Here is a 12,661-nt window from a genome sequence, read left to right as displayed (position 1 = left end):
CCCATGGCAGAGGCTAGAGACTACACACATTCTCTTATTTGATGTGCCTACATTGAGGTTTTTTTCCTCTTTGCTCCATTTCTTGATTTCATTATTCAAAAAAGAAACAAAAAAGAAATTTGTTCACTAGAGACTTAGTGTGTCATTTGAGTCTGTAGGTCTTTCTGGGAAACAGTGTTGTCCTTTGGTCTTGCTTGCACTGTAATGCAAGTTACAAGTGATGTCGATGGTAGCTGCTCTCATCTTTTGGTGTTCTTTACAAGTTTTCTAATTCTATATGAAAAACAATCCAGTCTGTAATAAGAACCTAATTTGATTAAACAGATTAGTGAATGGAGAGCTTTCCATCAGCAGCTTTGTGAATTTGTCTTTGGTCAAGTTACACATTCTCTTCTGTGTCCAGAGATGATTTCTAGATCAGCAGTTGTCTTTTGAAATTCTGATTATCAGTATAACTCCCCTGGCTTCTCTTTAATTTGGCCTTATCTTGTATTGGTGTTTCTGCAGCACTGCACTCAATAGCTCTGAACTGCTATGAGGTTGATCACGTTCAGGAATCCTCTTTGCAGAGAGATTGCAGGAAATATATACACAGAGATTTGCAGTTGCAGAAGTAAGCCATTTGTGATAAGAAATTAGAAAAATTTTTGAAAGAATTTTTGAAAAAATTCTTTGTCTCTAGAGCAATTAAAGTACTGAGTATTTTCCAGGGAATAAAACAAACCTGCTTCTTTTATTACAGAAATGTGAGTAAGAAATATTAGTAATACTTTCTTGTAATTTCAGAAAAATGCAAAATTAAGCACACGTTACAACTGATACTAAATCCAGTGGGGTATGTGTATCTGATAATCCTGACAGAAAGTATTTTCCTCTTAATGCTTTACAATTAAAAATTAAGCAGTCTTGCATTTTTAATAGTAAATTAACTGTACATATTTGTATTATGTCTTTTGTTTTCTATTTCTTTCTAGTACAGATTAATTTCGAATTTATGAAGAATCTGCTTGTTTGAGAATTTTTTACACATACAGTTGGAAATTTCTTTTGTTGGATTTTCTGAGCCTTTGAAGCTGGTATTTTGAATTCAGATATCCAGGTAAAATTTGAGGTATGATTGCAGCTAAAGAAATATATTGGCTGACAGGACTGTAATAGTTAAGATCTGACTTAGAAAATGCCAAAGCACGAATTTAAATTCCATTTCAGCCAATAAATAATTTAGTAGAACATTAAGGCTTGCCATATTAATAGAAGCCCCAAGGAGAGGTAGAGACATAAATGCTATTTGTTTAGGCTTATGATTCTCTTTTCCTGGAAGACAGGCTTTTCTTTAGGTCTGAGGGAATAAGTTAACATCAGCAACACCAGCTGGCATTCCTAGGATTTCTTGATCCCTACATGAGCCTTGAAGTAATACAAGTCCGGTGGTCTTTCTTTCTTGGTCTTGGGGTGCAATTCAGGTCACAGACTTTAAGAAGTTTGTCAAATTTAGGATCAAAATAGTAGAGAGAAGCTTTAAGTTGTGCATCATAAACTCTTCTTGTGAGGACTGTTTAAAACTGTTATCTATAATGATGTAGGTTGAAGAGTCTCACGAAATTACAATACATAAGTTACTTCAACTCTTTACTTGAAAGATTATTTTCTGCCTATATGGCTTTTGGAACAACTGATGAGATCCCCAGCAGCAAGAACATTTATATTAATAATATATATCATTCCATGGTGAAGTACAGTTAATGAAAGAGCCAGAAGATTCCAAACATCATTAAGATGAAAAAGTAAAAGTAGATGCTTGTTACTGCAAGAAAAATAGCCAAAAAAAATATTGGATTTATCGGAATTTTAACAAAAGATAATGAGCTTCTGAATGTCCTCATTTAATTTGATTCAGACTGAGTAAGTGAAATCACAGAAAAGAATAAACCTTGAAGGGTAAAAGTTTTCACTCACTAATATGTGGGATTATTTAGTTATAATTACTGCCTAAAATGAGCAAAATAAATGGATTCACAACTCTGAACTTCAGGAGAGCAAATAGTGGTTGTTGGCAGGATCTAATGGAAGTCTGCCCTGGCAGGCAAAGCAGAGCCCTCAAGAGCTGGTTGATCTTCAAGGACAACCTTCTCAAAGCACAAGAAGGGTCCATTCACTTTGCAGAAAACTGAGCACAGGCCAGCATGAAGAATAGACTACTGACTGCAAAATGCAAAAAGGAAGCCTACAGGAAGTGGAAGTGGGGATGGGATACCTGGGAAGAATATAGAAACATCTCTAAAGCATGCAAGGATGGAGTTAGGAAAGCCAAAGCTCAGCTGGGACAGAAACTAGAAGTGATGTGAAGGAAGGCTAAGGAGAGTGTGGGCCCACTGCTTAGTGGGGCAGGGGAGCTACTGACAAGGAACATGAAAGAGAACAAGGTACTCAATGGGGTTTTTTGCCTCAGTTTTCACTGATAAAGTTGACCTGCCAGGTGAGTATTAACCACAACAGAGAACAACGTTTGGGAGCACTAAACTCATTTGGATATGCACAAATATATGGGTCCAGGTGGGATATGCTAGATGATGCTGAGAGCACTGGCCAACGTCTTTGCAAGCCAGTTTTCTATTATGTTTAAAAGGTCAGGACAATCCAGAAAGTTTTATTGATGTTTGGGAAAAGATAAATGTGACACCAATCTTCAAGAAGGGCATGAAGGAGGATCAAGCAAACTAAAGGCTGGTCAGCCTTTCCACCATCCCTGTAAATGTTATGGAACAAATCCTCCTGGAAGCCATTTCCAGGTATGCAAAGAACAAGAAGGTGACTGGGAATAGTCAACATGGATTTTCTAAGTGCATAGCATGACTGACCAGTCTAATTGCCTTCTGATAAGAAGCCTGCCTCAATGGACAAAGAGAGAACAGTGGAAGTGTTCTAAGGTATAATGTTCTTCGCTTTAGCAAGGGCTTTGCAACAACTTCTCTTAATCTCCTTGTAGCCAGGTTGGCAAAATACGAGTTTGACTAGTGGACAGTAAGGTAGGTGGCAAATTGGCTGGATTTCCAATTGCTGTCTGAGTTGCTCAGAGGGTATTGATCAGCAGTACAGAGTCCAGCTGGCAGAGTGACACTCCTCAGGGATCAATATGAGGGATAAGACTGTTTTGTTTCTTTATTAATCACCTGGATGATGAGATGGAGTGCAATTTGAGATATATAGCTAAGAAAAAAAGACAGATTATTGTATTTCCTGCAGTAACAGAGATAAAGAGAGAAGGATAATAGATCTTCGTGAAAAGAAGAGGCTTCAGTTCGGAAACATATTCTGGAGCTTAGGAAAAAATTTAAGTTGCAGTAAGGAAAGGAGATGCTAATCTGTAGTATTTGTAATATAGGTCATTAAAAAAAAAAAAAAAAAAAAAAGGAAAGAGTTTATTATCATTGGCAGTGACCAGATCCACAGTGCAGAGGACTGTACAAAAACCTAGTAAAGCAAATCTTCTGACATGAAGAGTTCACTATCTATAAGACAAAAAGGAGGAAAAAGGTGTTTTCTACACTTCATGTGTGGAGAACAGAGGTACAGATTTCCTGAGTCCAGCCACGATTAATATTGCTCGTGTGGAAACTTCATCAGTGACTTTATGCACAGTTACATGCAGCAATTCAGAATACTCTAGTGGAGTATCCATTGGACCACTCTGCTTCTAAATCCTGATATTTTCCACTTTCATTTGACCCTGCATAGTTCTCTGTTTTTCACAAGTGGATTTCTGAAGCAGATGCCCTGCCTTGGATTCATTTTCAGACCCCTCTGTGCTGCTTCCAAAATGACTACCATTTCTTTTTGTGGGAGATATTGAAGAGGAACTTTGGGATAATCTGTCTTCCTTTGGGTCACTCGGGGTCTCATAACTACTGTAATTCAGCTCAGAACGTGCCTTTATAAACTGCTTTTGCTTACAACTTTTACTGGTTCCTGAAACTTAAAGTAAGTAGACCTGATTAATTTCAAACATGCAGATCTCAACTGTGTTTCTAGGAACTTTTTTTCATGTGTCAGTAAGAACTGCAGATTCCCAGATGTCCTCTGGAAGTCTCTGTTCCCTCAGCATTAGAAATTAGAGACTTACAGGGAGAGGACTGTCACCCATGTCTTTTGAGTTCTGGGTTCTGCTCTAGGCCCAGTGAATTTTGGTGATTTTATCTCACTGTACCTCAGTTGCCCATCAGCAAATAGGTCCCAGCAGTAGTTACCTTTTCCTCAAAAGTGTTGTAAGGGTAAATATGTATCAATGTAGTCTCACAGTGAGTGCAGTAATCTGTTTAACGTGTTTCTCTTTCTCCCTTTTTTCTGTAGATGTAGGTCTGTAAGGTGAAACCTTGCTGAAAATGGCAGTGTGCTCTTCTTTCGTCAGCCACCTGCTTCCTGGGCAGATCAGAAGGTGGCACAGTTCAATCTTTTCACCTTCTTCAGGTGATTGTTGCTCAAAAGACTCATTTGGCAAATACTCTGTGGTCTTCCTCAAGGACCCCAAATGTGACTGTTAATAGTCCTCTTACAGAGGGAAATTTATCCCCTATACCATATCTCCAGGCTTGGCCTTAGTCCCAGGTATTAAGTTTTGAAAAGCAATGTTCTATGGCTACATTATAGCTGCTGTTAGTTGTGAATGAAACTATTTTATACTCATGGGATTTGAAGGCTGGGATTTTCTCCGCTAGGCAATTCCAAAAGCTTATTCTCTCTACTTACCTTCAATATTCATTTTAGACTGCCTCTCTTTCTCCATTGCCTTTAGGAGCTGGGTAAACTGGCTTAGACCTGAACACTCAACAAATGGACCTCCATCAGTTCCCAGCCTAAATGATTGACTCAATGAAAAATGGGTTTTTCAACTCACATCCCTTTTGCTTTTTTCTTCAAACAGACAGGGATTACCCAAACATCTTTGTCATTTCAAATTATTGAGCAGCTGAGGCTCTACGAAACAAGTGTGTTGTAAATTTGCTTGGAAACTCAGCAACCATTATTTTAACTAATGTTTTCTTTGCTTCCATTTCCTGCAGCAGTTGTGTGGTTGCATGAACATAATTTTTATTTATTTGGGTTCCTGAGAGCACTGAAGAAGTGTTTAAAGATTTTCAGGCTAGCAATCTTTTCTATTGCTACAGAACACTTATCATATAACAGGAAGAATAACAGTGAACTCTCAAAATACTAATTTTTGTATTGTCAGTGAATTGTGACCCAAGAATTTACAAATTAGCTCCTTGAGATTTTTAAAGTCAGTTGCAGAAACATTTATGGAAGAACAGGAACAGAAAAATGGGGAATTGCTTAATTAAATACATATACAGATCACTTTTTTAGTTTGAAATCCAACAGAAAAACAGCTACAGCTGTGCAGACCAGTTTTGCAATCAGTTCTCTACTATGCACGCTGTCACTTTTGATATATTTTTTTTTCTAGAAGCCCCTGTGGGACTCACTGGTGTCCTGCCTCCATGGTGAAGACTGATTATTCTGTCTTGCCTGTTTCCTATCTCCTAGGGGTTCTGTCACCATGCAAGAACCTTCTGTCTTAACTTGTGGTTAGTTTCTCTTGAGCCTTTGATGAGGGACCAAGTTGATGCATATACATGCTGATTCCCTTCAGAGAATACATCCATAGGTTGGTTTATGTCCTTTACATAGTCTCTGTTTTCTCTTTTGTTTCATTATCTTTTTACCGACAATTTGATTTGAGGCAAATCTTCTGACGCATGACTATAAGGATCATTCCCAAGTGTACCCAGTGTGAAAATAGATTTTTTTAAAAAAAATTCTTCTTATTTATTAAGATCTTCTAAGGAAGGATCCCAGGTCTGATTCTCTGTACACTCTGTTCACACCCAGAGTGGCAAAGTAGTCATATTTAAAATATATTACCTTGCATATTTAGATAAAACCCAAGCCCAGCACTTGAAAAATTACAGTACCTGGCCATGATGAACTCTTAATTTTCCTTCACAACCCCCTAAAATTCTTTGTTTACATTAGTTTTCAATTTTCCCTTCTGATAGGAATTTGGTGGTTAAAATATTAACACAACTATAACCATCATCTATTTGTCATGGCTTTGTACTCATTACGCAGTGATATAACCCAAGCAGTTTAGATGCAGTTACTCCCAACTGACATCCTGCAAACACTAACAATATGAGTAACTTTACACATGTAAACTGACACAAGGAATTTGAATAAATCTATTGTTTGTCAGTTTTTGTTTATCCTAAAACAAAGATTTCAATCTGACTGAAAAATACTAAGCTTTTGTATAATCAACTAACTTTGGACATAATTAATTACGGTTTGCAGAACCATTCTTAGAACTATTTTCAGGGTTAGATAACATGGTATGTCTGTGATTAAATTACATCAGTCAGAACAGGATTCAATCAAGGAGGCTTTCAAGTTGCTGTGCCTATTTGCCAGGTCTCACATGTCAAAGCTACAGGTATATAAAAGAACTTCACTGCATTAATATCAAATTTCCAAAATCCCTTTTTTTTGTATTTCAGGGAGTGCCCTCAGAAGATTGTACTATAAATCTGAAGACCAGATATCTTATTTTCCAAATATCTCTGCATTTATGGCTTGAAGTGCCATATAGATAAGCTAAATGTGTTCTCTTTCAATGGTTAGTGTTAAAACAAGTAAATCTGGCAAGGAGTTTTCCAAAGAACACAAGAAATTATGATACCTTGGAGCCTACATACAGTAGTCTAGTACCACAGAAGTAAAACTGAGCAGATATTCCATCCAGGGATTTTATCTGGCACATTTCAACCTATGACACTTCACAGGTTTGTAGCTAAAACAATCTGTTTCCTGTCATTTGATAACTTCTGAAGAATATGTCCTTGTGTGCTTTTCTCTACACATCAAAAAGCTGGATGAAACCCTGAGATTACAGCAAGGTTTTGAGGGGACTTCTTATTAAAAGCCATGCTAATTTGATATGCATTGCAATTGTAAACAGGAGCGTGTAAGCTGTAAGATCAGTTGGAGGAATAAATTAATTTTGGTTTTAAGATGAAGAAAACAAAAAGGTAACAAAATCCATTTTGGTTTCTTACTTTAATACTCTTCATGAAAGGAATTACTACCAAAAGATGGCACTGTGGTTCTGTGACGCAGGTGTTATTTCAACTGTGCAATGCTATTTATTTATGCTGCTTATTTTAATCTTATAGTGCGACTTCTTAGTGAAATTAGTTTAATTGGCTTATTACTATGGCAAGTAAGTTGTTCCTGAGACTGAAATGTTTTAAGCTATACGTACTTATCCAAAGAGTTTACCTTTTCAGTAGAAGAACGGCTGTTCTTAGAAAAAGAGAATGATTGCAATGGCTCATTTTGGACCAGTTTACTGAGATAGTTAATTTCTGCAACATGCTCTTTCTCTTTGTCCATCAAGATATTTAAAGTTACTTTAACCTTCAACAGACATTGTACTGTGGATATGTATGGGAGATTAAACCAAACCAAAATAATTACTGAATACAAACCTCCTGTTTATAAAACAACTGATGGCATTTAAATATTCTAATCTGCTTTACTAGCAGTGGGATCTGACAAAACAATAAAGCATTGGAACACTGTTTTACATTAACATTTACAAAATACAGCAAACGTTTTTCTCTATGTATTTACATAAGCAAACATACAGGTATTCAAAATAGAATGCATCTCACTGTTTGGCAATAATTACATAAGTACAGTGCATGGTTGGCTGGATGGGATAGATACATAGGATTTTTTACCCTGAAGTGTATAAAGTCTGCACACCAGCTTGGGAGATACATGGTGAGCTTCATGTCTTTGGACGTTTTTCATATGTAGTCTTAACAGTAATAAAACGTTGATCTACTTGAAAAATTGTCAATTGAAACTTTTTTTTCAGACAAAGCAGGTTTTTTGGATGCAGATATGACACACTGACTCAGCATGCTTTTCCTGTGGGGTAGGGGAAGGCCCTAACCTCTGAGCTAGTCTGTGTGAATGTCTTCTTTTTTTTTGCCTGGAAAATTACAAAAGTTTCCATTCCAGTCTGATGCATAATGAAAACACTCACATTTTTTTGCAAGGTGAAAGTTTGCTCTGAAACTGGTCATAATAAACCATAGTGTTCATCCCAAGCATGGGCCCAATGCTATAAAGTCTGGTTTAAAACAGCTGAAGTTTCTCATCTGTCTACAATATAATGACTCTATTAATTGCTTTCTACTGATGAACAACCTCCCGCAGATCTGACATGGTGGGTAGAACGAATTCAGACGCTGACTCTGTCATCCTCACTAAGGCAAACCACACAAAAATCTATCAACATTTTGGTGCAAGGTGGCAGAATCAGGCCTCACTAAACTGTCAACGGTGTCCATAAAGAGCTGGAGATACTGGTCATTATCTGCTGTGCATTCTTGGCTTTGAGAGGCTTCTTAGGCAAAAGCTGTTGATCACTCAATAAAACCACCTATCTGAGTGCTCACAGCATTAAAATGTCAGGCATCGGGTAGCCCTGCTTCTAAGCAAAAAATAAGTGTTATGTTACCTCCAGCTGTCAATTAAAGAAATGCTGTCAAGTCTCTTGGGTCCAACACATAGGTTTTCTTTTAATAAGCTGGAAAAAAATTATTGTTCAGAGTCATCTTTTAATGAAACATCAAGCAAGTAATTGAAACCCTTTCTGTTTGTAGTGAAACATTCCCTGTCAGTATTTGCAACCTGAGCAATTTGACATTGTGAAAGAGGAACAGAAGGTGAAATGAAACAGGGGAAGCTGATTTGCTTTGCCAAGTGGGTAAAATGCAGACAGTAAGTGGAGAGTGTAGGCAGTGAACATTAAATGCTCGACAACAGTTTATCAAGTGCAAGCTGGTGAAGTAGACTGCGTAGACCAGAAGCTGGACCCTAAGGAGTTTTGGGAGGAATTGAACTTTGGAGAAGTGCAAGGTGCCCATATACATTGTACAGTATGCAGGCAGGCTCTGCTTCCTGGCTCAAATGGGCCAGGACCCAAGCTGTCCATCCCATCTGCTTCTTTCTCTTGCAAGGCCAGAGATGCTTGCATCAAGATGGGCACAAATTGCACAAAACGTGGCAATTTCCTCCACTGGTGGAAGCATCTTTGTTTCCTTTCCCCTCACACACAGGGTTAGAGACCTTCGATCCTGTGTCAGTATTCATCATATGAAGGCAATCTGCTTTGGTGGCAGATTCTGAGCCTCAGACCCCTATGCATGAAAGACCTTTGGTTTTATTATTGCCTACTTCTTCCCTGGGGTGCCCATTCCCAAGAGTGAATCCTCAAATCCATCTCTCCTGTTGTGGAGTGGAGACATCTGGACACAAGGAGGTACCTGAATATCCTCTTTTGTGGGATGTCCTGGACCACTTGTACTCCATCAGTGCTCCATCCCTTGCCTGGCTGGCCTATGTGATACAAGCTGGATATTGTCCTTAGCACAAACCCCCTGATTTAGGGTCCATATCAAACTCATCAAGAAACAGTGGAAAGTAACTTGCTCCCACCTACTACTATGGTTGTCCTCACGCTCAGCTGTGTCTCGCAGATTCCCCCTGACATCCCTTCTGTGCCTGAGTGGCACCCCTGCCCACATGGCTCTGTGAGGGAGCAGGGTGTGCATAGGGCGGCAGGAGCAGCAAGTTCATTTTTCCTTCTGCTGAAGCTATTCAGTTTGGTTGTGGTGACCAAGTGCACCCAGAGCCAGAGAGACCATATAAACCATCTCAGTGAGCACAGCACTTCTCTCACTTGATTTATCAGGTGATCCTAAATTCCCAGTTTTTGGGGAAAACCATTAAGGGCCACAGGCTGATGGATGACATGCAAGGCATCACTGCAGTGCAGATGCAGCAAGACACTTTGACCCAGGTGTGGAGGCTGAGGGCTTCTGGAGTGAGTCAGTGTCACCATGCGCACGCAGAGCTCCTGTGTGACCTGCGCACGGTGACTCTGACCTATCCCACGCTGGAAGAAACAGCTCATAAAACTGGCAGATTTAGGTGTCATACTGGCAAGAGAACAATAAAAGCAGTTTCTTGGAAATCAGACAAATACCCAGCCAAGTTTTAAGTCCTCTTCTACTACAGATCTGTATTTTATGCTAAAAGTTTTCCTCTTCCAAAGACCCCCAGCTGGTAGGCTAGAATCGGATTCAGTTTCTCTCTGTCTCTCTCTTTTTTTGCCTTAGTGGAAATTTAATTAGTCTGTGAAAACTGAACAACTTCAAGAGAAGGACTGATGAAGGCATTGGAGTTTGGCTTCTGGATAGGTAGTGTTTTTTTCAGAGTGGACAGGATCTGAAACTGGAATACATCCTGCTTCTGATGATTTTGATTGCAAAATTCATGGAATGAATCAAATGCTTGAATTAAGATTTTGCAGGTGGATGCAACATTTATATTTCTGCTCTCCAGCAGAGTCACACTGGCTTCAGTGAAACTGTCTGTGATGCCCAAAGGAAACAGTTTAATGACTAGGCGTTTCTGTCAAGCAATGTATTTGATGTTCTTTATGTAATGGATTCTGCCCTTGGAGCTATGCAGGTGAAATACAGTGCTGCTTATAAGTCCTGTTATTTTTCAAGTGGGCCCCATTTGCCCATACATATTTCATTAAGGCTGAGTCCTAATAGTGCAAGCTACCTACCGTTCCTGAGCAATCTACCATAACAGCAAAACAGCAAAAAACTGGGAAAACAATTTTGAGCAAGTAAGAGTTTTCTAATAATTCTGGCTCTACAAACACTAAAACAAAACCAGAAGGACATCATCATAATGGCCCTTTTAACCAAAGAAAAATGGTGGGAGAGAATCTGCTACAACCTTTTACTGAAGGATTTACTCATGCAAAACTTACTTCCACTGACATTGCTTAAATCAGGCTCTGTTGGAACTGAACAGAGGCTTGCATGTGGAATCGTTCCTGAAATTATTTAGCAATGTTGTGTCTGATTTTCCACTCTTCTCTCACTTGACTTCCATGCCAACCCCTGGGAAGGAACAGGGAATCAACCCCAGTAGTTACTTTTGAAAAAATTACTTTCAAGTTTTAAGATGCACAGATGAAACTTTTTGAATGGAAATAAAGTACAAGACATGCAAGAAAGATTAAGAAGAAAGTGATAGAAACAAAGGGTCATTCAAGTATAATTTTTGTTTGAAGATTGCTAATTTGAACTATAGAATGAATAACAGAAAAGCCCAGTAACTTTTCAGAATGGTCACTCAGAAGAAAAAAATAGCCATAAAAACACTGTTACCAGAATGTCCATATAATTAATCTATACAGGGTTTAATAGATTTTTCTTTAATGCTTTAAAATTTATTTTAAATATATATTAGTAAAGTAACCATCATTTTATTTAAAATTCCATAAAGTGCTCATTCAGTTAATGGTAATAAAATTCCATTGTAGCAAGACAAACTAGCTGGAGCCTACTCTGTGAGGACATCAAAGGACAGCTTAGCTTTCATTTGCAAAGAGAAAAGAAATGTGTAGTTTTCTTCACAGCCCATGTTATAATACCAGAAATTGCATTTTTTTTTCTTTAAGAAATATATCCTTTAGAATAATAAAAAAATAAGTTTAATAAAGCCTGTGCTTAAAACAGCCAAAGTACTGTATGAAAAAAAATTGCACATTTGATACCATTTTAACCCCGCTTCTCATCCACAGGATAATATGAGGCATTCGTGATGTTATTGGAGGATGGATCTCTTGAACAGGGCTGATTTTCCTAAGCTATCAGAGCTTCTCACAGCCAGGTGCAATTTTCAGTGTATGCTCGGTGGTTGTCATGGCAGCTGCCGACCATCACACACCGCTGACCTTTTCGTTCGTTGGGCTGATACTTCCCTTGGAGGTACCATCCAAATGATGTATTCCTATCGTGACCATCGAATAATCCTTAGCCATCATTTTTGCCTCTTTTTTCAAACTCTTCATTTGTGCTAGCTGGAGCTGACTGGAATTATATGCAAGTGCTGGGATAGTGTTCACTAAAATCAGCTGGAAAGGTTTCTTCTCCTCCTTGTAGCGACACTGAATGTAACGAGAGAAAGCTGAGCGGTAGGTTTTATTAAACAACGTATATACGAGTGGGTTGACAGCTGAAGAAAGGTAGCCAATCCAAACAAATACGTTAAGTAGTCCTCCAATGACTTCTTGATTGCACGACTCCTTGCAAATTACGGCCATCACATTGGTGATGAAAAACGGGCACCACATCACAACAAACAGAAAGAAGACAATGCCAAGAACCTTGGAAGCCTTCTGCTCATTGCTGATGGATTGCATGGTTCTCCTCCCAGAATTCCCCATGTCTCTGTTCAAAGAGCGCTGAAAGAGTTTCTCTGAGGACAGGGAACTCTGTGGGAGGAAGCTAAATGAAGCAAACTTGGTCTTTGGGCCAATGTCATTCACGCATAGTGTAGCTTCCTTCTGCAGCGACTTGATAGTTAAAAAGTAAGTGACCACCATGATGGTTAGAGGGATGAAGAATGCCACAAAAGAACCTACTAGGACAAAATTGTCATCTGCAAGTAAGCAGCTGCCTTTCTTAAACACTTTGGAGTCATCTCGTAGTCCAAAGACAGGTATGGG

At 38.7% G+C, this 12,661-nt stretch overlaps 1 protein-coding gene across 1 annotated transcript in view; it reads right to left on the bottom strand.

Moving 5' to 3' along the window:
• Nucleotides 1-11,806: 11,806 nt before the first annotated feature.
• HTR2A (5-hydroxytryptamine receptor 2A) overlaps nucleotides 11,807-12,661 on the bottom strand; it is a 27,258-nt gene continuing 26,403 nt past the window's right edge. The window contains exon 3 of the mRNA XM_010173387.1: nucleotides 11,807-12,661. This exon is cut by the window's right edge and continues 10 nt beyond it. Within this exon, the coding sequence (XP_010171689.1) occupies nucleotides 11,873-12,661 (789 nt within the window). The 3' untranslated portion in view covers nucleotides 11,807-11,872.

The sequence above is a fragment of the Antrostomus carolinensis genome, unplaced genomic scaffold, assembly GCF_000700745.2.
Source record: "Antrostomus carolinensis isolate BGI_N321 unplaced genomic scaffold, ASM70074v2 scaffold2938, whole genome shotgun sequence".
Lineage (NCBI taxonomy): Eukaryota > Metazoa > Chordata > Aves > Caprimulgiformes > Caprimulgidae > Antrostomus > Antrostomus carolinensis.
This window is presented reverse-complemented; position numbering and strand designations above follow the sequence as displayed.